The following is a 27110-nucleotide window of genomic DNA, read 5'->3' as shown; positions in this document are numbered from 1 at the left end:
CCCTTATGTGTTTCCTGTGTTTCATGGAAGCTTACTTTCTGCTCCCTGCATAATACCAGCTGTGTCTGGACTGGGTTAAAACATCCCGGCCGCAATTGTCGGCCCCTGCTCTCATAACAAAAAAAGAGATTTGGCCAGTTCTCCTTAGTGTTGCCTGTCCATCTGTAGTCGTACGTTTAGATGTTAGGGAACACTTTACAATTTTGGTAAATTCATTAACCAATAACTACCATTTGTTAATGACGTAATGAGCATTATCAACAGTTAATTAACAGTTAACTAATGATGTAGCCTTGCAACATCACAAGAGAGGGAGATCTGTGCAGAATATTAGCACAGCTGTTATTTGGGCTTAGGCCGAATGCCATGCTTACAACATAAGCACACCCTAACCCTTATGCTAATTATATATAATAATGCTTAGTACTGAATTAACTAATGGAAATTCATGGTTAATGAATGTACCAGATGAAACAATAGAAAATACTGTTGCTTCAATGCAAAGCGTCATCGCTTTACATCGAAACATCGCTTTACAAACGTACGTATCTTCGTACTCCTACGTATAAAGGCATTGAGCAACATGATCTCTTTATTATGTATTTCCCGTCCAAGGTGAAAGCACCGTGGATGAGAACATTTATGGCGCTTTACCATTTGTGTGTACGGTAATCCTCTAGAGTCCTCTAGTGGTAAAAATGCCTAACTACAATCCTCAATGATAATAGTTGACTGAGACATCTGTTCGAGGTTGTGAACTATTGTTCCACAGACCACAACCGTTATCTCTACACCGCTAGACATCGGTCAAACTGTTTTTATCACAGGCTTATCAGTTTGCTGTTTGACTTTGACGCAGAGGTGATTCATTCATTAGCCGCCTCCTCTACCAAAAGTCATAGTCTGTCATAGCTCCTGACCAAATGCCTTTTCAAGCCGGGAGCATGAGTCTGATACGAGGCTGAGAGGGGGTCCAGAAATGTAGCGTTACCCCGGTCTACTGCAACACAACTTCCGGAATCTTACATTCTGAGCTTTACACAGTCTGAGGAGTAAACATTTTCTTTACTGAGATAAAGTAATGTCCGAAACATATTAACATCCCTCTCTCTCGACGCTAAACTAATGTCACGGAAAGTCCCGCCCACTCCCTGGGCATAACGTAGGCCTACATTTGGAGCAAATGGGACACCATTGCCTTCAGGGCGTTCTGGCTCATCCTAACCTAAAAATAACACTGGGTAAAAACACTGGTTCCCAGGGTGAAAGTCTCTTATTTGACCTATTCATCTACCACGACCTCATCAATGTATATACTTTGTTGACATTTATAATTTGTCACCTGACTCCCTAGCGCCTTTCTGTCCAACGGGTGGCAAATGTCCCTATATCAAAAGTCCCTCCCCCCCTCTCGCTGCGAAAACAATAGAACGGAAAGTCCCGCCCTCTCTCTCGCCCACAACGCACATTTGGAGCATCCCGGTAAGAGATTACACGGTGATATAATCAGAAACGTGACGTAAACAATGACAAAAAAATGTTGATTACTTAAAGATACATCTATTGTCTATTTGTTTGAAACGCTTTCTTTGTCTAAAGTTTTTGATTTTCATCAAAGGATTATTCCGGTTTAAACGACGTAAATGAAAGGCAGTATGATCTTTAGAGTACCAACAACACCCCCTGTCGGTCAATTTATCATCCTTCAAATAGGCCTACATTTTAGTTTTGTATGTAGGTGTGGTCGAGGCTAAGGTATTTAATCTAACCAAAATATATGAGTAATCAGGGAGGGATACAGTAAGTTTACAATACAAAATGATCCTGTTTTTCATTTGTCAGTTAAAATATATGTAGGCTATGTGTTATAACACATATCCTTTGCTTACTAAAGCAATGACATTGATATACATTTGAAAGTTACAGTCTACAACCGTTTCCATCTAATAATCATAATATTTTTTTTTTTTATATTTTGAAATAAATAAATAATAATAAGTAGTGTGTGTGACCAAATATGAAAAGAAAAGAGGTCGTCATTCAATTCCATTTTATTTGTATAGCCCTTAATCACCATTACATTCTCAAAGGGCTGAACAGGCCAAATATTTATGAACCCTCTCTGAAGATGGGTAAGCCCTCCACACACACACACACACACACACACACACACACACACACACACACACACACACACACACACACACACACACACACACACACACACACACACACACACACACACACACACACACACACACACACACACACACACACGCACACACACACAGACCCTTAAATTAGTCAGCCAACCACTGCGGTGCTACGGCAACCAGGTGACTCCCAGGTATGCAAAGCAGGTACAAGTCATAATAGAGCTGCAGGGAAGGACTTTGTTCGCTGCGTGCGTGTGTGAGGACAGGGTCCCTTCAGCCCAGCGAGTGTTTCAGGAAGCGAAGTCATGATCGATGTCGCGGTCCCACGGAGAGGTCTGTCCTGAGGTGAGTGAAAGTGGGTCAATTACTAGGGGGCTGATTTGTGGTTTGAGGAGAACCGTTGACTTAATAAGAGGCTGTCATTTAAACATAATGGGATGAATGATGTGTTGAAGCTCGGGATCAAGGAATCCAAGACAGCCCATGTTGGAAATGAGCCCCGTGCTCAATCGAAACTGACTTGGACTGAGAAAGCTTAATTATACAGCAGATTAAAGTTAGCTTTTCCCCCGCTTTGAACTTGCTGCCGTTTTCACCGTTAATCATCAACATCGAACCAGGGAAACACACAACTGACAGCAGAACTGGTTTCAAAATATGGGTGGGGATGGCAGACAATAAGGTTTGCTAGGTGTGCTTAGTGGTGTTTGTTTCATGACAGGTTTGTTTCATAAAGGACTTCTAAGGTAGGTCTGGCTAGGAATCATGAGGCATTGAGAAAAAATGTGGTAGTTACAATAGAAAATAACGATAGTTATAAGATGCATTATGTCATAGTTACTTCCATCCATTAGATAAAAACTGAATCTGTGCGTAAGTATTTTGTATTGATATCATGTTTCCTTATTCCTTTGCTTCATATTTTTGATTCATATTGACATCTGACATCTGAAAAAGGCCCCATTCTTGTTGCATCACAGAGTTGATGTAATGGGAATCAGTATAGTATTAATGCTAAGTGAATCTGTCATTAAATGTGAGTTTCCTTCACAACGCATAACCAGGGCCGTAGCCAGGTTTGAAGAATAGGGGTCTCATGAATTATTAAGCGATTAAATTAATAATTTACTAATCTCTGAGAAGTTCTCAGCCGCTGATTTTGTATACAGTTGTATTTCGTTTTGGTTTTATCTCTAGACAATGACCTCATAGCTGGCTATGGGCATGCGCGTAACTGATTTTTTATCATGGTCTGTATAAAATAAGAAATTTGTGGAGTGTTTTTGCTTTGTATTTCAGAATCTGAAGAACTGCATGACTCATAATGGACGCTATGTACAAATACATGTTCGCCTTTCTCCTGCTGTTTGGATCTGGAGGTCAGCATACATATGTATTAAGTGCTTTTAATGCTGATGATAAGTTGAAGAGAATAATGGAAAGGGAGGTTAATAAGTATAAAGTGTGTGTGTGTGTGTGTGTGTGTGTGTGTGTGTGTGTGTGTGTGTGTGTGTGTGTGTGTGTGTGTGTGTGTGTGTGTGTGTGTGTGTGTGTGTGTGTGTGTGTGTGTGTGTGTGTGTGTGTGTGTGTGTGTGTGTCTGTTAACATTCTAACCTTTTACACTGAAACCATTTCTACCAATTTTTTCACTCTTTTATATTTGAACACCATTTGTACAATACAATGTTTACCATGGCAGAAGAGATGAACATTGTCTGCATATAGAATAACCATGTATTTTAAAATATTTGAATTAGTTCAAGGCATGTTTGCTTCTGGACTAGTTGTAAAGAAAAGGGGGCCTTTAGCAAAGGTTCACCGAACTGAAAGAAAAGTAAAGAACATTCTTTTCATGTTCAGGCCAAGCCTGAAACCAGATTGATGATGGTTCGACTGTCCATCTTAGTCCAGAAGTAACAATGGCCAATTCACCCTTTTCAAACTAAAAGATTTATCACCGAAACAGACAATTGAGGTGAACTATGTATGCCATCAGTAATAATTACTTACTACAGTGTGTCTCTGTACTGTCTATGATTTCTAATGATAGATGTTACATAACACAGTACATATTTGAAATACCTTTAACCAAACAGGTAGACCTCATATTGGTACAAAAGGTATCATTGTTTAGCTATTTACAGCTGGTGCTGTCAACTGTTTATGAGATGCCTTAATCCAGAGTTTCAGTCAATTCAGATAAGGAGGAAGGTGGGTTGGGGTATATTTGTCACGGAAACCTGCGAGTAGGCTGTTGACATTGGGGATCAAACCCATTGCCCATCGACTGGGGGTCAGCCTACATCCTAGCCTCTACCGGCCCCCATGCCCAATATATTTATCCTGTGCACCCTAATGTCAACTTTAAAGGGTTTGTTTATAAGCAAATATTAATTTGTGTAGGATTTGATTTAGGCAGACCAATTACGCAGAAAATGTTGACACAGATTAAATTCCTTTTGACAGTCATTGTCAAACTTTGCCACAGATAATACGGGAGGTCTAAGAAAAGGAAATGTCTGTACATTGCCAAGATCCTCCTCTCATACTTTCAAAGAACCGAGTTCAACTGAAGGACATTCAAACCCTGTCAACGTTGCCAATGCGGAACAGGACTAACAACAAACTTTAATTATAGCACTGTATCTAAGTCCAAATAAGAATTCAACAAACACCGCAACAACAACAAAGTACTCTCATCTGGAAGAGCTAGACCAGAGATACAATAGAGAAGTTAGAAACCCAAATAAAATAAACAACCGGTAATCATAAATTGCCTGAATACATTATGCATTATACATAATACATTTGTCGGGATACTTAAGACACAGTTGTGGGGTTTGGGCAAAGCTGGAGGGTTCTGTCTTCAAACATTGATGTGTGCAGCCTACCTATGGGTCTCCTTGAGCAAGATAAGCCTAGCCATATTTTCTTATTAATGTATGAGAAAACATTCTCTCGTTCGGAGCAACAACGTTCAGACGCTTTGCATGAGAAGGAATGACTGAATGACTGAATATTGAATAGTAATGCAATGGCTTGGTTGCTGTTTTTTTCTCACAGTGGGGGCGCAGCTTTCCCTGGACCCTCTGAGTGCGGCCGTACTGCTGGGCTCCACTGTGAGCTTTAAAGCCAACGTGACCGCCGAATGGAGGGTCATGACCTGGAACGTCGGCCCTCTGCTGGTGTTGACCATCCTCCGCACCGACGGCGTCATACAGTCCTTGCCGCGTTACGTAGCGCGCAACATCTCCACCGGCAGCACAGGGGGCGCCTGGGAGTTTAGCATTGTCGACGTCCAGAAGAGCGACACCGGCCCGGTGGTCTGCACCATCCAGGGCTTCTTTGGGTCCAAGACAGCAACGCTTCAGGTGCAAGGTACCACCACCACCAACAACGACAACAACAGCGACAACAACAACAACAACAACAACAACAAAACAACCACAACATATCAATATTTTTCTTATTCAATTATAATAAGAACACAAATAGTTTCGCTTTACTATTTTTAATTTTTCATTATTATTATTATTATTATTATTATTATTATTATTATTATTATTATTATTATTATTATTATTATTTATTATTATTATTTATTTTGTATTATTTATTATGAACACTTTTCTTGGTCGCATTAGTGCCAGCCAGGTTATGTTGCATTTAACGGTTCATGCTGATGTCATGCAGATGACACGTTGACTGTGAGGGACTCTGAGTCGAGTGGATGTTGTCGACATTGATTGACTTTCAGTGTAGTGCGTTTAGTGGTAAACGGCTGACTAGCATTCTATCTGAATCAGCTCTGTTGAAGGAGGAGCTCGAGAACGCGCTGAGATATCAACCTTTCAGGGGGTACTTAAATCAGACACGGGTCGCTCCCAAAGGACGGATCGAGAAACATCCATCCCTTGCTCTGCAGGGATGGATGTTACATCTGTGCTACATTTCCTATTTCAGTGGCAACAAAACATGTCAGCGGGGAGTGACAGGGGATCTGTAGGGATGTGTAGTGTGAGGCTCCATGATAGCATAGAGGAGAGTAAGCGGTGCCTGAAGGAAACAAATGCATGTACTGCAGTGCTTGATCATGTATGCACCTGCTTCTTCGACATGGGGAATGTGTGAGGCATGCATATTCTACATGAGGGACGTTATGTCTCAAATTAAAACGATGCCATTTTCTTTGTTGATGGCTGACATATCCTTCTTGCTAAGTCAGATGTTGATGAAGACGTTCGCTCGGTCAGAGTTTTGCAGGTCTTTACTCTTTTTATTGGTCGGTGAGGTTATCCTGGCTCATCCAAGTCTGGCATGCCTGTGGTGGTTTTAAACCTTCTGGGATGTGTTATCATGGTTATTATTATTAGTTGGATCTTGGTTTGATGACACTTTACCTTGAGTGTAGCACTTCCATTAAAACGCCCGTCTCTGATTGGTTGTTTTCCTAACGATGTTCCTAAAACATATAATGACACCAGCAACTTAAAGTCAGCAGTGCAGCAATACATTGAAGGGAACATAAATAATGCATTGGATATATGTTATGCATGATGAATACATTGTATATCTATCAATGTTGTATTAAATATATGCAGCATTAGGACAGGTTTTTACCCTTTAGCTTGGGTGGTGTTCAGATAATGGTGATTGCTTAACTTGTGGAGCTGATGGATGTGGAGGATGATTGGTTGATTTAGCCAATCAATCATGTATCGATCTTTGAACATTTCTAAGTTTGTGGACCCCAGAGTATTGTATGCCAATGACCTGACCCCTCTCGATGACAATTACCTTGAAGACGACTGACTGTCTGTCTGTCTGTCTGTCTGTCTCTCTGTCCGTCTCTCTGTCCGTCTGTCTGTCTGTCTGTCTGTCTGTCTGTCTGTCTGTCTGTCTGTCTGTCTGTCTGTCTCTCTCTCTCTCTCTCTCTCTCTCTCTCACTCTCTCTCTCTCTCTCTCTCTCACTCTCACTCTCACTCTCACTCTCACTCTCACTCTCACTCTCACTCTCACTCTCACTCTCACTCTCTCACTCCCTCCCAGAGCAAGGCACAATAAATATTTCGTCCGGGAACCAGACGGTGAACCAGGACCAACAGGCGGAGTTCCGGTGCGAGCTGTCCGGCTGGTTCCCCGCCCCTGAGGTGAGCTGGCTGCTGGACGGTCAGCTGGCCAACACCAGCCTCTACAACACCACCTTCCAGGAACAGGGGTCAACCTTCAACGGCACCAGCGTACTCACAATGAAGGCGGTCCGGGATGCAACGGTGCAGTGCCGGGCGTTCCTCTCGGCAGCCACCGGACTGCAAACCGTCTACCTGTCGGTTGGTGAGTTACTTGCTTTCCTTCTTTTAATAATACAAAAGAAGGAAAGCAATGAAGTGCAATCCAAAATACTTTGGATTGCACTTCATGTTTCAGGAATCTCAAAGCAATACAGACAAAAATAATCGATGCAATTAAAACAATTGCATTTGTTTGCATCTGTTTTAATTGCACTGTCTACGGGTTTTTGACACTGAACAACAGAAATGACAGGAAATTGGATTTATGGCTCCTCTGTCTTATCAGTGCTTACAATCTATTGTGATAAAGTGGGGGAAGCGGGGGGGGTAGAAGGTCAGGAGGGTGCGGTGAGTAGGGTACTCCACTCCCAGCCGAAAGGCTCTGGGTTTGATCCCCCAAATGTACACACAGTTTACCTGTAGGCATGGTGCCTACGCATCTGCTCCTCAATGACATGTAGCTGAACTCTGAAATGGACACTTTCCATACAAGTGTCATAGACACACACTAGTGGGCCTTTAGTAGTTATTTTACACTCCCCCTCATCAGTAGCATGAGCCAAACCTTTCCATTTTATTATTACATTGTGGGCTAGGCGGGTTACCTAGAAGCTAACTCTTTCAATCTAATAGGGACACATTTGAAGAGCATTCTACACACAAATACACAGACACACACGCAAGCATGCACACACGCAAACACACATGCAAACACACACACTGCAACCATCACTTCTGTTTGAACCCAATCAAGCCCCCAGGGCTATATCCAACCATATATCAATTTTGATTGAAATACGACATATTACAGATTGTAGTATTATAACAAAATAAGCTCAAAGGTGTGTGTGTGTGTGTGTGTGTGTGTGTGTGTGTGTGTGTGTGTGTGTGTGTGTGTGTGTGTGTGTGTGTGTGTGTGTGTGTGTGTGTGTGTGTGTGTGTGTGTGTGTGTGTGTGTAACCTTTGTTAACAGTCCCTACGCCAACCGACTGGACCGTCCTCATTGCTGTGGTTTTGTCCTTTTCAATCGCTGCACTACTGGTGTTGCTCATCATACTGATTTTCTTCTGCATCAGACGGAAGAAGGAAAAAGGTAATCAATGACTATAAAGTGGGACTACAACTATGGCATCTGCAAAAATCGGCTCAATATTCTTGTTGTTTCTTAGTAAATTAGTAAAAATAATATTTTTTACTAATTATAGAATATATTTTAAGGAGGAAAATTTCATAACTCATCAAATAATCCAGCGCCAACCAAGCCCCTTACCATTAATAATAATACTTGAATTGATTACATTTGATTTTATATATTTTTCTAATTCTTGTTCTTTATCTATTTACGCTTTTTTCAGAAAAGGAATTAAGGTAAGGTGAAGCTACTGGCAATTCTTTTTTGTTGAAATGCCATCTCTATGATTGACATCTACGTGACCATTGACTATGCTCTCAGGGAAGGAAGGCTGCAGGGTCGAGCTGTTGCAGCACGCCCCCGAAATGGAACCATTAACCTGGGATTTGCAATGGATGATCGAACAAGTACAGACCAAGGGCCTGCTCGCACGCACGCACGTACGCATGCATGCACACAAACACATCAAATATTTAACGTTTACACCTGAAGAAAATAACAGTGCCTGTGTCTGTGTGTACTAAAGCATGTATCCGATCCATGGAGAGCACCACTCACTCACACACACGCACGCACGCACGCACAAACACACACACACACACACACACACACACACACACACACACACACACACACACACACACACACACACACACACACACACACACACACACACACACACACACACACACACACACACACACACACACACACACACATTCTGTAACACTCTCCTCTCCCCTCTTTTGCAGGCATGACTCCAAGTGTTGAAAGGGATCTAAGTCAGAACGACGACCCCCGCATTTATCAGGTAACAAAATCAACAAATTTATTTCCAAGAAAACATAAATAGTACTGTCGACAGCATGTTAGCAACAGCTGTTTGCATTACACTATGACTATTCCATTTGCAAATATGTGTGGTTGTGATTGTACGTTGACACATATATTAATTATGTGTCCCTATTTGCAACATATTATTAAAACATTAAATTAAACACTAAGTATACACTTGCTATGCCATCGGCCAATGGAGGGGGGAAAAAACGATGAATTATTTACACATTGTTATTGCTCATAACAAATTGTCATGAGGTTTATTTTGTGCTTGCCGCGGTTCCTACTGTCATAAAACTGTACTATACAAAATATTCACAATTGGGAATGAGTATGTGTAGTACTTATCCACTCTATTTTAAAGAACATCATTTGCATTTAATCCATTGGTTGGTTCCAAAACAGACGGTCTGCTAAAAATGTACAACATGGAATGTAATATGGGAAAAGAGATCCATCCACATCAACCTTTTTTATTTTACTTTTACTTATAGATTCCTCCGGTTGATAACCCAGCCCGGAACGGAGCCAATGACTTCCCCGGCGGCGAAAATGTCATGGAGTATCGAAAACACAGACACCTCACCCACGTCTGAAGATGTTAAACTTAAGCGTTTTATATTGATGCTATCTCTACACGTGCCACCATGTTTCTCTCCAAAAGTAAAAAAAGACAGTCAGAGTTGTGATACCGGACCATCACTGTGATGTAAAACACAAATGAGATCAAGGTGCTAGAGAAAAAACACAGTTTACCTCCATGCATGTAAATTATATATTGTATTTTGTATTTTCTGGTAGATAAGGATACATTTGTGAATCTCAATGCCTCGAGATTGACATATTTTAAGCTTTAATATATATATTTATGGGTTGCTCTGTTGAAATTATGTTTATACTGCTCAACGGTAAGCCTCCTAAAATGTGCCTGCCATGTGTCGAGACACAACCACAACCGTTTTAATTAAGATGCAATTAATGATTCTGTCTCCAGTCTTGTCCCATTTTGAGCTTTGTATGACGTTAGCCACGCATCGTGTGACGAAATCAAGCGCGTTACACATTATGGTTCCTCTGTATGCTGCTTCCAGTTTATATAGCCAATCGTTGGTGGGTTAATGATCCCTGTTTTAATAGACGGATTCAGATGAGGTTAATTTATAAACTTAATCGATGAATACATTAATAAATGTTAATGGTAAAGCATTAACATATTTGCCATTGAACATATTCTCTCTTGAAACACTCCCATCAAACAGTGTTGAATTAATGACACTTCTAATACAGAAGTTGAGCCACACTTAGTGTTTCATATCTAGATGATTAATAAATGAGTGAATTCTTTTTTCCCTTCTACATTACTTAATAACCCTAGACAGTAGGCAATTCATGAGGGGCAAGAATGCAAGACTCTACTAGTTATATAGACTTATAGTAGTTAACTATAGTAGTTAGTGATTCAGCTGACACTTTCATCAAAGCCAAATGCAAGCTGAGATCACAAAGAACAACCAAAATCAGAAGAACTAAAAGTATAAAAATCAATACACACAAGTGGACACAGGGCGGTTTATGAGATTCAAGATTTTGAGTATTCCTTTAACTTTTGGTTAAAACGATAAAAGCTGGACTTATGACTGACAATGAGCCTATAGGAACAGAGGGTTCCCTTCAGAGGGTACAGGCCATAGAGTAGCTCCACTGCAATGCGAACAAACAGCCAGGACCTTCTGGAAGCTACAGTGCTCATGGAGGGAGGAAAAAGATGAGGTGTGAGAGTTAACATGAATTGCGTGAGAGAACATTGAACGACTCAATAATTAACTGGTTAGCACAGGATGTCTCCTGGCTTTGGTGTGTTTAGGTCAGCAGAGCCTCGGGCCAACTCTTCATTGTGTCAAGTATGCATGCATGATGCAAAGGTGGTTGGTGGTATGCTTGGTGCAATGCACGTTTTGGAATAGAGACCAAACAAATCTGTTGAAAGAACAGTAGGCTGTCGGCACCCATTGTATGAAGAACAGAATAATTTAATTACAAACACACACACATAGACACACACACACACACGCAAACACACACACATCATAGACAAACACATCGCTGTATATGTGATATATCGTCTATATATAGCGCCATATGTGGCATGAGTTCAGCGAGCCTGGTGAAAAAAGACACATTCTACATTCATCCGTCTTGTGACATATCTAATGGACAGCAACATACATTACCTACTTGACAGAGATGGATACGTAAAACATCCATACATAGTAAAATGCATCCCGCTTCCCATGTTGACAATGTCAAAGCCTGAAAAGACTGATAGCCGGACCACTGGCGATGAATTCCACGGCATTTTCTCATCCCCAGAAAAGCGTAATTTGCTATTACTGGCTACATCTGTTATTATTATTATTATTATTATTATTATTCTTATTATCATTACTAACTACAATTGAATGGCACAAAAGTCTTTACATACGTACCTCAGTGTGACCAATGAGGATCTACTGCACTGAGCCACCTTGAATGACCTCTGTAGCTGGAACTGCTGCGAGCCTCAACCTAACTGAGCTGACCTTCAGTGTAGGATGCACAATCTCCCCTTCCCACTCTCAACATGCTTGATTCACAGCTGCGATGTAAAAACAATATTGTGTGGCAACCACGCATGTGTTATGCTCCCTCCTCACTAGCAAGGCTTCAACTTCATCTAAAATGACGTTTGATTTAAAAGGAAAGATGAAGTAGCTAATTAAGTTGCCCATATACATTTTTTAATAGCTTTCCTGGCTCTGGGCACCATTGAGGCCCCAAGCTTTCAGTAATAATTCTGGACATTTCTCGCAGTACTTAAAGTTACACACAAAATAAATAAGTTGAGTCTGTGGACACTGGCAGCAGATGTAGCATCGCTGATGATACACGCAGCCTCATGTTAGATTATTAAGGAGGGGGAGAGCTACCAGGATCTCTCTATGGTTCCTTGGCGACATCTCAAGCGGTAGCGCTTGAGATACCCGTGCGTGCCATTGTCCTCATCATGAAAGTGACGAATGACAGAGCTCTGCTGCATCAGCTTGACATGAAGGAAGGGAGGGGGGTGGGGGCGCCTCGCATCTGAATCATTCAATCTTCCGCTCTTAGCCATTCGTTCCTATGATTGTTTTCTACTCTCTATTGTTTTCTACTCTATGTTTCAGCCACCCTCTTTTTGCACCACAGTCAGCTTTCAGAAAGTGCACATTTTAGTATAGGCAAACTAACTAGAAATTAATTCTCATTTGGGCCACATGCAAATCCCTGCTCAAGGTTTCTGTTTCGCTTTCAGCTCTCAGGACGTACTTCATCCATCTCCTTTTAGATAGCTCTGAAAAACATGCAAGGGAACAAGGAGTGGATTTAAAACAAGGGCTGTAATGCCCTCCTCCCTGGCCCTGTGAGATATAGGTAATTAACTTAAGCAGGGAACGGCTGAAAGAGTTAATGAAAGAAAGCAATAAAAATAATAAACGGCGCTGCCGGGGATGGCTATTGATAAGTCATAATATAATGCAATTGTAATGCGGCCCCCTCTCACCTTATCCTGCCTCTCAGGTTGACCGTGTAAGCACTTTCACCGTGACATAATGGATGCCCACCAAATTAATCCCATCAAAGCAGCCTTTAATCATCAAATTGACTTGGGTGCTGAAGGGATTGGGGATGGTTCGTCTGGCTGGTAGTTGGCAAGGCGCTTTTCGGGGGGGGGGGGGGGGGGGGTAGCAGAATCCCAATGCCTATGAGAGCCCCACGGAGTCTATGCACCTCTCTTATGGGCTGTAGGTGTGTACACAACATTAAGATCCCAGGATGCATCGTCGCTGAGAAGCACTGTTCTGTGCCCGCTGACAGCCCTTTTCATAATGGGGAGTGGACTGTTTTTCTGTCAGGTCATTTTCAAAAATAGCAAACCGAAATGCGCTGCTTTAAATAGATTGACAGCACACATCTTGAGATGGTGCACAGAAAAACTGTGCTACACAACACTGTGCTACACATTTGCAAATGCAAATGTGTGACTAAGATTATGACCATTTAACAAATCAAAGGAATGGGCTGTAAAATGTTTATTGCCATTATCAATCAGCAGAAAACGAAATTTTTGGTTTACATTTACAATCAATCCTGTGAATTGGTAATAATTCATCAGAAAAAAATTAGAATAAAAGCCTTTCATATCTTCTCATTAAAATGTCTGTAGTGGGATATTTTGATGAATGCAATTTTAATGGGCCATCTGTGTTTATCAAGCTCTTAAAATAACATTATCCCATACATTATAAATATAATTTATTTTTAGAATGAATGTATTTTGTCCATGTTCCACTTCACATACTGCAGTGTGAGCAACAAATTCACGGCCAATGTAGGGGAAAAGAGAATGTGTGCAGGAAAAAACAAATATGAAATGAACAATCCCCTATACCAACATCTGGGAACAACAAAGCAAATCGTATCCTGTTGGGTTTTCAGCACCTTTAGTCAATGATTAGGAGGCCATTGGATGAGTGCATGTGGTGAAAAGAGTCAGGTACTCGTTTGGACTCATCTCTAGTACAATCTTCCCAGACCACGCATCCTGCTTTTTATATCAAGGTCCCATGTTGGATGAGCCCAGCCTTGACTCATCCAGTAATTTATGTCTCAATTTAAAGAGGGGGCGAGAACTGCAAGAGCCATAGCTGTTGAGTTTTAGGTTAAAGTCCGTAATGTGTCCCCATAGTGCATTCGGCTTCTGCAGTACAGATGCAGAAGAACAGAGCAGCATCGTCATATTGATTTGTACAGGAGAGAACTGTTAACAGTTATGATTGGATAAAAGTTAAATATCACTCATCGGGTTAGGTTGATGTCCTGCCAAAACTTAAGTGATTTCAATATTGCAATCGGGGAGATGGATTTCACCACTATTTCCACAAAGCTTTAAAGATATATTTAGGAATAAATCGGAATAAATCTTGAACAAACAAGCCTTGGGTCGCTCAAAAAGTCACAGAAGGTAAAAACACATTAAGTATTTATACCATCGGCAGGTGTGGAGTTTTAAAGCTGGGTACCACCAACCAATGAGTAATGTCTTGCTTGTGATTCTGCTCAGGCGCCTGAGGAGCAGTTAGAATACAGATTCAACATGGCAGTGCCCAGGCAGCGCTCGTAAATCACGAGCCATCGCACAGCGCAAACGATGACATTTATTCATCTCACATCGCGTGGACATCATCCCTTCTGCGAGTTTAAACGGACTAATGAGTCATTAAGAGCTCTTTATGCAAATGCATCTCCAATTAAAATGTGTGAGCAAAATGGCAATGAGGACACAAAAACTACTGAAGGGTGTATGAGTGATGTGGATCAAGTTTGGAAAATAAACAAATGAAACACTTTTATGTATATATCACTGAGATAGAGATTGAACAACTTAAAACCTAAAAAAGACAGAGGCCCTATACCGTTTCAACCATTTAGAGGACGTTATTAATAAATGATGCGCATTGCATGCAGCTTGTTTCCTCAGCAGTGATTACAGATGGATACTCATGCTGGTATTCAAAGGGCCCTGGACTTAATGTATTCTGTGGCAGTACACCGTCCAATAGAATCCATGCTGGAAGCCAGTGGTGATCAATGAAAGATAAGGGTTCTGGCCCTTGGAGTGGACTCCCTGAGTGGCATCGGGCCTCGTAGCGAGGTGGGGTCCTCTGATTAAACCGTGATTGATAGAGAATACGTTGAGGTGGTCGGTGATGAATGTTCACACACACACACACACACACACACACACACACACACACACACACACACACACACACACACACACACACACGCACACACGCACGCACGAATGCATGCACGCACACACACGCACACACGCACACACACACGCACACACACACGCACACACACACACACACACACACACACACACACACACACACACACACACACACACACACACACACACACACACACACACACACACACACACACACACACACACACACACACACACAGTTATTTTGAGACTGTGAGCCTGTTTTTCATTCATATTACCAAAAATGATTGTTTGTGCAATTCATAGTATTCTGACATCCCCATCGAACACGTCATTCAAATGAAGAAACCTGGTACACCTATTTCTGGAATTAGAAACAAAACTACCACACTATAAGACCATGCTCCTAAATACATTTTGATAATAGCTGATATGCGTTATATTGTAGTATAGATGATATTGCCTCTAAGACCCATCTAAGATAGATAAAAGATAAAATAGAGGTTCGAATCACATTTGGGTAAACAGCCCCCATTGGTTTATTGCAAATGCTGACAAGATGCTTTGCCTTTGCTCAACCCGCCTATAAAACCTCCAGCACAGTACACCAGCCACGAGCCCCCAGGACTACTTTCACTCGACTGCCTCACGCGTAAAGATACTGGAAACGCCGTACGCGCTCCACAAAATTACCGATCCCTAACCATGAGTGAGGTAGGTGCTATTTCGTGTTGTTTGAATACAAACCTTTTTTTGTATGTCATATGAGATGCGCATATAGACGTGATAAGTCTCAACTCGAGAGTGTTATCCATTCCTTTAAAATTAAGTGCGTAAAATAAACGACACGGAGGCGTCTTACAGTAGCCTATGTACGCGGTAATTTAGTGGTAGCTTACACGTTTAATTGACGTGAAGATGATGATTCAACTAAAACGTTATTGCAGATATAAAAGGGTTTCTTTCCCTACCAAACTATAAACGGTAACAGACTTATAGTCTATGCGACAAATGAAACTTGATAGAAAAGTGTTAAGGTTTAACGACAGTAATTGTCCTGCACATTGCTCATTCCATGCAACAACTCTGAAGCAAGAAGTGAATGACAGTAAATGTTGTATTATTAGTTGTTAAATTATTTTTGCAATAAGTTGCAACTCTGAATAGTAGCTATTTATTATGCACGTTTGCCTATTATGTATTTTAAAGCTTGTTATCATGTTATATATAATGATTATGCAACTAGCATGAAGTATATATTATGATATCAAAATAATTCCCAGCTTCAAAAAACTTCAACCCAACAAATCAGAGAATAATCCGTATTTTAACTCGCATCCTGTTGTTGAGAGCGTCTCCCATCCTCCCAGTGGCCGTACTAGAGCCATCCTCCCATCTGTGATCAAGCCTGCACTCGTGATAGAGCAAATCCTATAGTTACTGAATTATTTAAGGGTAGCCGCTGACCTAGAGAATGGAACATTTTCACAGTGGGCTTGAAAAACGGGTGAGCCTCAAACCTTAAGATCCTATCGTCTTCGTAATGGAAACGATAAGAGCATTTGGAGACCCGAGATAAGACCCCAAGCACAAGCAGGGCTTCTTAAGACAGGAACATAGGGACAGGTTTGGGCTATATTTAATTATTTGATAATTTTTTAGTGGTTGGTGGTGGTGGTTGAAGTAGGGTACAATTAATCACTATAAACTCAATAACAATGCTCTGAATTACAATGACAAACCCTTTGGCCCATAAATACTATGATAAATACTTTGATATGATATAGATATAGATATAGGTGTAGATATATGTAGATAAGTAGATAGATAGAGAGTTATATTGAAGTAGGATGATTAAGAATAAGAGTGTAAGATAAAGGGAGATAGAGGAAGAGAGTGAGTGAAAGAATGGGGGAGGTAGGGGGAGTGACAAAAGGATAGAGGGAGATATTGAGTGACAGAGAGGTAGACAGAGGGAGACAGAGACAGAGAGGTAGACAGAGGGAGAGAGAGAGAGAGAGAGAGAGAGAGAGAGAGAGAGAGAGAGAGATAGGGAGAGAGAGAGAGACAGATAGAGAGGGAGAGAGATAGGAAGAGAGAAAGATAGAGAAAGGGAGACAGAGAGAAAGAGTGAGAGAGAGAGAGAGAGAGAGAGAGAGAGAGAGAGAGAGAGAGAGAGAGAGAGAGAGAGAGAGAGAGAGAGAGAGAGAGAGAGAGAGAGAGAGAAAGGGAGAGAGAGAGAGAGAGAGAGAGAGAGAGATAGAGAAGGAGAGAGAGGGAGAGAGATAGGAAGAGAGAAAGATAGAGAAAGGGAGACAGAGAGAAAGAGTGAGACAGACAGGGAGAGAGAGAGACAGGCAGGGGAAGATAGATGGAGAGTTAGAGAGGCAAACAGCATGCATTGCCAGATGGAGAAGCTTTGGTAGTCCCATCACTACACTTTTCCACAGCTGCACTGGCTGAGCCACGCCAGGGGCGCATCCCAAAAATGTGTTAAAGCGAAACACACGTCAACGCTGTTCATCGACTAGAAAACGTTAAGTATTCGGCCCGCTTTAGCTCGGCGTTCTGTCATCTGGTAAAGACTAAAGTTGTGCCTGCAGTGGCCGTAAATCTGCAGCACAGGCTTGCTTAATACGCGCTGAAGCGCTCCTCCCAGCCGCGTTATAAATAAGACATTCCGCCAAGGAAAGCCCCCTGCCTCCGGAGATCCAGCAGCACTCCTGGTGCCAGTGATGGATTTATATGCCCATAAAGAAGCAGCGCTGAGAGGGGAGGATGGGACCAGCGATGAATAATTAAATGAGAATCAATGCAAAACAACTCTTCACCTCCATCCCCGTTCCCTCGCTTTTCCTCTCACCTCCCATCTTCCTCCACTCAACCCTATCCCTGTACTACATGCCCCTGGCTAAATCCTCTCCTTGCCTCGATTCTGGCCCAAAGTGCCCAATGCTGCAGACATAGCTGGTCTCCACCGAGGCCATCTGTAGTGAGGACTGTGTTTGTACCCACAATGGATGGATTTGACGCAAGTGGTATAGCAGATAGAGCTTTGGGATTATGAATCATTTTGTCGGTCGATACATCTCATAAAGAATTAACTTTGACGACCAAATGAATAGTTTCTTTCAAAAAGCTCAAATGTGTTTTAAATGAGTGTTTTTACATTGCAACATCCTTACAAATATAATCTACCATTTTTTATGTTTAAGTTGTTGTTGTGAGCTATGGTCACTGACCCTAATCGCCTTCACATAGAGCAGAGATTACACAGAAATAATCTGTAATCCATCTAAACTCTGTGTAACCTGGCTAAATCCCAACTCCGGCAGTCTGTGATTGGAGAAGGCAAACATGAATGTGTAGAATATCTAAAGTCTAAATGAGAGGATCTGAACTCAACAACAAAATAAAAGCATCCTTTTTACTGAAAATTAGGAGGAAAAACCTGACATAACATTTACATTATGATACCATAAAGCTTACATGATTTATTATGATGTTTTCCACACTGACTTGTTTGAAGGGTACTTATAGACATGGCTCGAAGTAATAGAAAGAAACCCCACTTTACTCAAATACACAGTCTATATTGGACTTCATTTTTTAATGCACTCAAACCTAATTTACGGGATGGTCATCAAACAACGGTGTGATTAGCATACACTTCAACTGACAAATATATTTCTTTTGCAAAAAGCCTCTTTTTACTATGCCTGTTCTTAATATAATAAAAGTAGATGAATCATCGAGACAGATTTTGTATTTAATTGAGAGGACTGAATGTTTTAAGACAAATAACATCTCATACTTGAAATTCACTTCAGGCTTTTCATGTTTAAAACACCACCCCATCATCACCACCACCAATACTAGCACCTCTCCTCATCGTTCCTTCATTGCTAGGACGAATGACTTGCTGAAAGAGATGAAAGCGCAGCTGAAAGAGGGAGCTTTGGCCTGAGAATCTCAGAAAACAAAGGCAAGACATACGAGACGAATAAACGAACAAAACCAAAAAAAAAGGCCTTTAGACTTTGGTTGGGTAGGCTGTACAAAACAATATTATTGCGACAGTGTTGGATTGATTATACTTTGCACCGCAGCACCAGTGCTTTTAGTGCGAGAGAGAGAGAGTAAATCCATCCCATCCATTATAGCGCATACTGTATACTGTATATATATGCTGCTGCGACAGCCAGGCTTCTCAGAAAAGGTTAAAGATCTGTGAGAACGCCACGCTGCTTTATCATTAGTGCTGCTTCAACAGCAACAGCAGGATATCCCAACACTCAACATCCATGTATTGCTGTCTAACATGACAATACTAAAGAAACTTAGAGTGTATTAAAGGGGAAGATACCCAACAATTGTTACCAGGAGGCTTTGGAGAAATGTATATACTTTTACAGTTTATTTGTTATCATTTGTAAAATTATGCTATGTATAACAGTGAGTCTAATATCATTTTTAGGATGTTTTGAAATGGTCAGAGGCCCTATAAATGTCAAATTTACGGTTTAATATTGCTTAGATTTAATTTAAAAAAGGAATAACTTTCTCCTATTGATTGATTTGAACGAACAAACACCAATGTGTTACCCGTTCAGGGATAATAAGCTGATTGCTTAACATTCTAGTTGCATGTTGTCTTTCAATCTAGCTGGTTATGGCAGATAGCGTGTTCGATGTTTCTGCTGTAGTACTGATGTATGACGGCCTCCAAGGGCTTGCCACATGCTGGGACGAGCCTTGTCTGACCTACTTTATCTCTCCTCTTGGTAAATTCTTAATAGTAAGTGAGAGAGTATAGATCCATCCCCACCCCGCCGAAATAACCACAGCTGATAGACTCACCCTGGGATGATTATTTATTTATTTTACATTTCTCCTCCGTTGGAAAACAAGAGTATTTGACAAACTCAGTAAGACAAACATTAGGTTTTTTTTTAATAGTTTTTACATATTAATCATGTAGTCACCAACACTGTCTATTTCTGTATTTAAACAACCTAGGACAGCTTATAAAAAGAGTAAACAAATATATTTGCTGTTCATCAAACCTAAGTTTTGGGTTTTAATGTCATGTCCTTCAGACCAACATCATTACTCTGTGGTAGAGCATAATAATCATACAGCATAATTACCAACATCATTTGCATGAGGTGGAGGATTATACACATCTACAGGATTGGGAATTTGGGACTAAGCAAACATTATGCTGCCTGTTTGGAAATGTGGCGATGCAATTAACACAGAATTTGGCACAAACAAACTGGATGCTACGACGCCATCCTCCTCCTCATAGCAGCTTATTTGGTGCACCTCCTCTGGTCTGAACCCTGTCATCCCTGACAAACGAGATTTAGTACTTTTCTACCCATCACTAGTGGACGTAAATAAGTCATGACAGACATGCCCAATGGAGGCAGCCGTGTCTTTTAGAGGCAGCCATGTCATAGCCTTGGTTGTACAGGGGTGGGGGCCGACCAGAGCCGGAGTTTGGCATTCATTTGGATAGGAACGTTCAACCCAATTGCATATTTGTTAGATAGATAAATAGATAGATATTGTGCACGCACAGTTGGTTAGACTTGGTCAACTAAACTTTCGGATATCCTGCTGCTACACAAGTAAGGGGCTGTTGTGTTGCATTGCATCAGTGACTTAGAGGCAACATACAAATAAAGGTAAAATAAAAAAGCTTAATAAAACTTGCAATGTGTTACTAAGTTTAAGATATGGCCCGCCCAATCCAACACAAAACACAAATATGAGGCTAGAAACTAAAAAGGATGAATGGTCCATTTGCCAAAAATGAAAACGCATGCAGCCCATTTGCACACAGCTCAGTCGGGGGTATACTTGCCAGCATGCAGGATCGATACTTTCGCTGCATTGAAGCATTTCTTTAATGTATCCCTGACTATGAGTTCCCTCATTCTTTATGGGCGAGGCTGAGTTGGCGCTTCTGGCCCCCAGCCCACGGCCGCTGATTCTCCACATGCTGACGCAGAAACAATCTGCAAATTAGATCCAGAGAAAAAAAAAAAAGAACCCGTTTGATTTAGTTTTGTAAAGATCATTCGTAGTAGTTGTGTTGCTTTGCTTCCACATGCATTTTCAGAACAGATGCTCAATAACTATTTGGTATGTAGAGTTATGGCAGCCAATTACAGAAACAACTGAAATTCAAGAAAATATAATAACAATAAGATAATAATATGTATAATATACCTCCTCTAACCTTTGTGAGTACATAGCCGGGATTTGGATTGAGAGACTTATGTAATTCACACCTGAAAAACGTTAGATGTGTGAATAAAGAGCAAGTCTGATAAGTATTGTTTGAACCAATATATGATGGAAACAAAAAATCACACATTTGTTATTTATTTTACAACAATAATTGGCAGCATTGCCAGATGGAATATCGCTCACTATAGTATAATAAATAAATCCAGTATATTGGGAAGATGCTCCGTACACAACAAATTCTGATGATCGACGACATTACAGCCACTGGTCGTGAGATACGGGAAGGTCCTAAAAGCCTGGTGACACTCCTAAAGTGATCCAGAGATCGTGAGGGTTGAATCTTGTCAAGGAGCCAAACAGGGAAAGACGGACGGATGGTCAGGCAGACGGAGGCAGTACTACAACTACAACGCACTACAGGATGTCGGACCGCGTACTGATTCACTTCAGGCAAATCAGGAATTATCTTCCAACGCCACTGTCAATACCTTAGGTCTGGATGTCAGGGAACATGGCTGCCTTTCCGCACCTTCTCTTGTTCTTTAAAGGTGACATATTACACCACCAGGTGTGAGAGTGATTAACCATTACAAGCCGTTTAGAAAATCTCCCTCTTCTGAAATCACAAGTGGGCGTGTCCAACTATATGTATGACGGATAGATGAGCAACGTTTGCTACAGTCCACTGGATAGGCTGGTAGACTGATCTATCAGCACACATCTAAGTGGACACGCCCACTTGTGATGTCAGAAGAGGCAGATTTAGAAAAAACTGAGCCGTTGTTTGCTTGTAAGTTGTAACGGCTAATCATACACACACCTGGTGGTATAATATGTCACCTTTAACAGCTGAGTGATGAGGCCCAGCACGGGATGGGCACACCTGGTGTTTAATTGGTAATTAACCTATTTTGCATTTGTCTAAACTAATTAACCTCAATGTCAGAAGGAAAAGATAATGGATGCAAACATCATAATTGGTGAATCTCCATTTAAGAATAAATGTCAACAAATTCTGCAGAAAATAAATACATTTATAATCTATTCCCCATGAAACTGTTGGGCTTAATTACATCCAATATGTGTGTAGGTTTTGCATTGGGTTCATGCACTAGATGTTGTATATAGTTGATATAGTGTTTATTTTGTCCGGTATACCGCAGATCCAAATCTAATGTTATAACCTCAAAGAGTTGGGAAAAAATATGAGGCTGTTAAATACTTTGAGAATGATAGTTTGCAGTATTGTCGAAGAATGTAAGTGGCTGGAAATAACGCCTAGCAGCCATAAGCCCATCAAAGCAGGCTGTGCGAGTCGTGACTAACATCTCACACTTGAAATTCACTTATGGCTTTCCATAAAACACCACCGCATCACCACCACCACCACTGCTACTATACCTCCACTGATTGTTCCTTCATTGCTAGTACAAATTACTTGGTGAAAGAGATGAAAGCGCAGCTGAAAGGGGGAATTAGGGCTTGTAAAATAGACGGCCTCAATGTATTTAATTATAGTTATGTAAGATCCTCAGGCCGTATCCAGGCAGAATTCAAACCAGACAAGCCCACCGACAGAGAGACAGACATGCATACAGATGTTCCACCCAACAGCCAGACAGGCACGCCAACAGATAGAGAGGAAGACAGCGAGACACAGACAGAAAGACCTCCAGACAGACAGACAGATCGACGGGAGAAAGAGGGGGAAAAAGGCAAGGAAATTGCCTGTATACTGCCATCATATCTGCTTGCAATGATGTAGATTGTAGGATTGTCAGTTCAACAATATATTATTCAGTTGTAGCGAAACAGTACACATAACGTGGCTCCCACACTTGAACGTGCAAATGGGATGTTTTTATTATTATTATTAACCGCACTGGTATGCACGGGTAAATTAAACTTTCCAAATCTTTATACCTCAAATGTGTGATAATATGAAGGAGTGTCCCTATCTCTTTGAAGTTGGATTAGCTTGCGTGTATCTCTCCCTGTGGGTCTTAAGGCTGTGACCCAGCTGCACGGTGTATCATCCATTCTGCTGGAAGACAGAGGGATGAGAGAGGAGGGGGAGAGCAGAAAGGGGAACTCAAAGATTTAGAGGCACTGGGAACTGAGATAAAGGCAAAGAAATATATGCACCCAGCATTGCAGTGTAGGTCAGCCTCAATGAAAGCACCCAAAGAATGAGCAGGCAGAAGTGCTGCTTTAGAAGTGGTGTTTGTTATAGTTTCTTTTGTTGCATTAACCACACCCATGTTGACATTATTTTCTCTCTGTGCAAAAGGGCACCTGGCTGATATCATGGCACTCACAGGGGATTCTCACTGCTGTGTTGACAGTTGGTGGAGGTGTCTTGTGTGTGTAGCAGTTCCCTCCCCCGCCCCCCTGGTCAACTGACAGCTACAGGGACACTGCAAGCAGATGAGAGCCAGCATGGTGTTTTGTGAACCCCAGTTGCAGCTTCCCCTGTTGCTTTCCCCATGCAAACAGAGAAACAGATGGCTCCACTGCGCATGCTTTTTTTTCTAGTTCTGTTTAATCCTATTTATTGGACCTCTCTATGTTGCTGCGGAAATAACAGTAATAAAGTAATATAAAGTAAGGGTTTATGTATTTTTTTCTTCCCATTGCCCTGACATTTGGGAATGTCAACAACAGCCTGTGTTTAATAATTCATGTTAGACTACAGATAAAGACGGAAGGGCTATTCCCTGCAGAAGATATAAACTTGGTTAACAAAGCAAATACAATAAATACGCATTGCATGTCTATGAATAACGTTATTTTATAATTCCCTTCTACCGTATCGATGAAGGAATACCTAAAGTGAAATGTCCGTCGCGTGTCAGTGCAGTATCATAAATAGTAATTGCTTTTCAAATGTTCAATTTCTGCAGTGAATATATAATGTTTGAAGGGAATAACACATCATTTCATTTTGTAAACGAGACCCACCTAGAGTTTACTGTTTTCCGAAGCATCGAGGTAGCACACAAGTATTTAGGAGGGCTTCCTTTGACGGGTAACGTTGACAGCAGATCAGCAGTGTGGTGCAGTGCAAAAACAAACACATTTGAGAAAATATTAAGGGTTTTGTTTCAAGACCACAAAATCAGAGACAGAACGTGGCTGTACTGGCCTCTATATTCTTTCTCTTTAGATATACTGCATTATGTATATTAGGACTGCGCATCAATTAACTAGGGCTCCTCATTTGTAAAAAAAAGAAAAAGAAAAAAGAACATAAAATGTGCTGTGTCTCAGTGGGATGCTGATTCGGTACATTTGCATTCAGTCAGACGCCTTTATCGAAGGCGACGTTCAGGGGATCTGAGAAAACCCAAGGCGTACGACTACGAAATTGGAGTCACTACAAAGAAAGCGCAGCAAAAGCAAGTTTTCTTGCTATCTTTTCAGAAAGACACGGTTCAAGCCTTTATATCCAATTTTTATGTCAGAGGAAGTCACGTGAATGGGTTGTGATAGACATCTCGACACATCAGCCATAAATTAGATCTAGCGTAGTTGTTCTTTGGAAAAACTGGTAAATACGTGCTTATTTTCCATGCAATTTCTTAAAATATTCTACCCACCTTCTGCCCCCTTTGCAGAGACAAGGATCTGCACCAATGTCTGGCAACAGCAAGCCAGCATCTGGACAAGGTATGGTATACCTAACTGACTCTAACATTCAGGTTCAACCGAAATACGACCACATCCTAATCATAACCCGCTCATCCTCCGCTGCAAATGGCTGATAGATTGATAGTGGGCCAGCAGCACTATATATTTTTTAGAGTGCAAATTTGCATCCTTTGCAAAAATAACAATTCTCACTATCACATTTCTGTCAATGGAAGTCATTGACCATGGAACTGTGTTTGATTGCCTTGTGTGTAGAGGGGTGTTTGTGTAACGTCTTTAGATGGGGCACTTAGTCAGATTAAAGTTTGTGATGAGGACCACTCTCTCTCAGACACGCACACACTCACACTCACACTCACACTCACACACACACACACACACACACACACACACACACACACACACACACACACACACACACACACACACACACACACACACACACAGGGGATAATTAGACTTTAAACCAAATTGAAGGACTTTTGTGTTGATGTTTTCTGCGTGGCATTTTGTATTGATTAAAGTTACATCTCGCCTTATCACTCACCTTTTTCCCAAGGTCCTCCGAAGAAGGTTCAGGCTAAATGTAAGTGGTTTGTTTGGGGCCTTTCTGCTTCCTGCTTTAACTAAAGCACATCTGCACACGGAGAAGCACATACTTTTGTTTGAATCCATGTACTTTGACACAGCCTTCCTGCATCAAAAATAATGAATTTTGCAATGTCACCAACTGTTCACTTCACTGTGTTTAACAAAGCTCGCACGGCTTCACATCAGGGAAACAGCATGACATGATGCACATTGAAGGACATTCATTTGTTCAGCTTTTTGCATGATAAGAACATCATTTTAAATGCTACATTGCTTGCCACATACTTTGTGATGCACAATGTGGATCACAAAGTACAAACTTGCTCATAACAGCACTATTTGGAGTGGTCCCAACCGACACTAAAGGGTGAATTGTTTATGTTCCTGAAGTTCCTTTCATGGATTAACAAAGGTTTTTTGTCGTAATTCAACCCTCCACTTACATATTTTAAAAATCCATTTCTACTCCCAGGCAGACGTACAGTGCTTCAATCCAAAAAAAAAGAATATTTGAAGGCAAAAATAAGGAGTGCTGTTCTCAGCACTACATTAAAAGATAAATTGGCACACATTCACTGACATAGCGTTTCCTTGTTTCGACTTGAGAACACTGTCTCGGCTCCCTGTATTAAAACCCAAGCGTACCTGGAGCCTGGGCAGGAGGCGGTGGACCTCCCTCACTCAGTGACCCCTCTCACCTCTCCCGCTCAGGTGAGCAGAAGGATGTGCCGGCGGAGGACTTTGACATCGATATGCGCGATCCAGAGACAGAGAAGGCCGCCGTGGCCATCCAGTCGCAGTTCAGGAAGTTCCAGAAGAAGAAGCAGGACGTGAAGTCGTAAAGGGCCTGTCTGCGGCCCGTGACCTGGCCCCGCCCCCCGGTACCACCTGATGGGCGTGGCTCTACAGCAGCTCCACCTGTAGTCCTCATCTTGCATGTCAATCAAACTTGCACCGTCATAAACTGGGGGGGGGGGGGGGGGGGGGGGTAGCAGTAATTAAAATTCTAATATATATATTATTTATGTCAAATTTAGTGTTTATTAAGCCATGAGAAAAAAATTCCTGAGTATTAGCAAGAAAATCCGATGATGTCCATCACGCTCGGGATGAATATATAGCCACACACGTAATACCAAACACCGTGCTCTCCAGTTAGCTTCATGTCAGGATTGCATTGGGGATTGATGGTGACATTTCCCACTGAGTGGGTTCAAAACAATCCTGTTGAGTACAAGCTGTGTTTGACCCCAGTTCACCACCAACTAAGCAATCTCCCGGGAAATCTCACTGTGGGCGAACCAATGCATCGGCATATTCTGTAATGACATCAGCCGTTCATGACTGTGTTGCCTTTTTCATTTTTGATTTATTGT

The 27110-nt window shown here is 41.4% G+C and overlaps 2 protein-coding genes across 4 annotated transcripts; both read left to right on the top strand.

The window, feature by feature from the left end:
* Window positions 1-1455: 1455 nt before the first annotated feature.
* On the top strand, window positions 1456-10760 carry igsf5a (immunoglobulin superfamily, member 5a). 2 transcript variants are annotated; one of them, XM_060057256.1, is made up of 9 exons: window positions 1456-2501; window positions 3456-3535; window positions 5220-5534; window positions 7206-7490; window positions 8421-8540; window positions 8803-8815; window positions 8901-8986; window positions 9332-9390; window positions 9911-10760. In XM_060057256.1, the coding sequence occupies exons 2-9, from the start codon at window positions 3481-3483 to the stop codon at window positions 10010-10012; spliced, it is 1035 nt and encodes a 344-aa protein (XP_059913239.1). In that variant the 5' UTR covers window positions 1456-2501; window positions 3456-3480; the 3' UTR covers window positions 10013-10760. The 2 variants fall into 2 exon arrangements, with proteins under 2 accessions (XP_059913239.1, XP_059913238.1); XM_060057255.1 differs by having other exon boundaries at window positions 1459-2501; window positions 8901-9019.
* A 5031-nt stretch (window positions 10761-15791) lies between these two features.
* On the top strand, window positions 15792-26718 carry pcp4a (Purkinje cell protein 4a). Of its 2 annotated transcripts, XM_060057253.1 has the most exons (4): window positions 15792-15945; window positions 25110-25161; window positions 25703-25729; window positions 26446-26718. In XM_060057253.1, the coding sequence occupies exons 1-4, from the start codon at window positions 15937-15939 to the stop codon at window positions 26574-26576; spliced, it is 219 nt and encodes a 72-aa protein (XP_059913236.1). In that variant the 5' UTR covers window positions 15792-15936; the 3' UTR covers window positions 26577-26718. The 2 variants fall into 2 exon arrangements, with proteins under 2 accessions (XP_059913236.1, XP_059913237.1); XM_060057254.1 differs by lacking the exon at window positions 25703-25729 and having other exon boundaries at window positions 15793-15945.
* Window positions 26719-27110: the final 392 nt, after the last annotated feature.

The sequence above is a fragment of the Gadus macrocephalus genome, chromosome 7 (genome assembly GCF_031168955.1).
Source record: "Gadus macrocephalus chromosome 7, ASM3116895v1".
Lineage (NCBI taxonomy): Eukaryota > Metazoa > Chordata > Actinopteri > Gadiformes > Gadidae > Gadus > Gadus macrocephalus.
The sequence above is the reverse complement of the archived record's forward strand: the minus strand, read 5'-3'. Positions and strand labels throughout refer to the sequence as shown.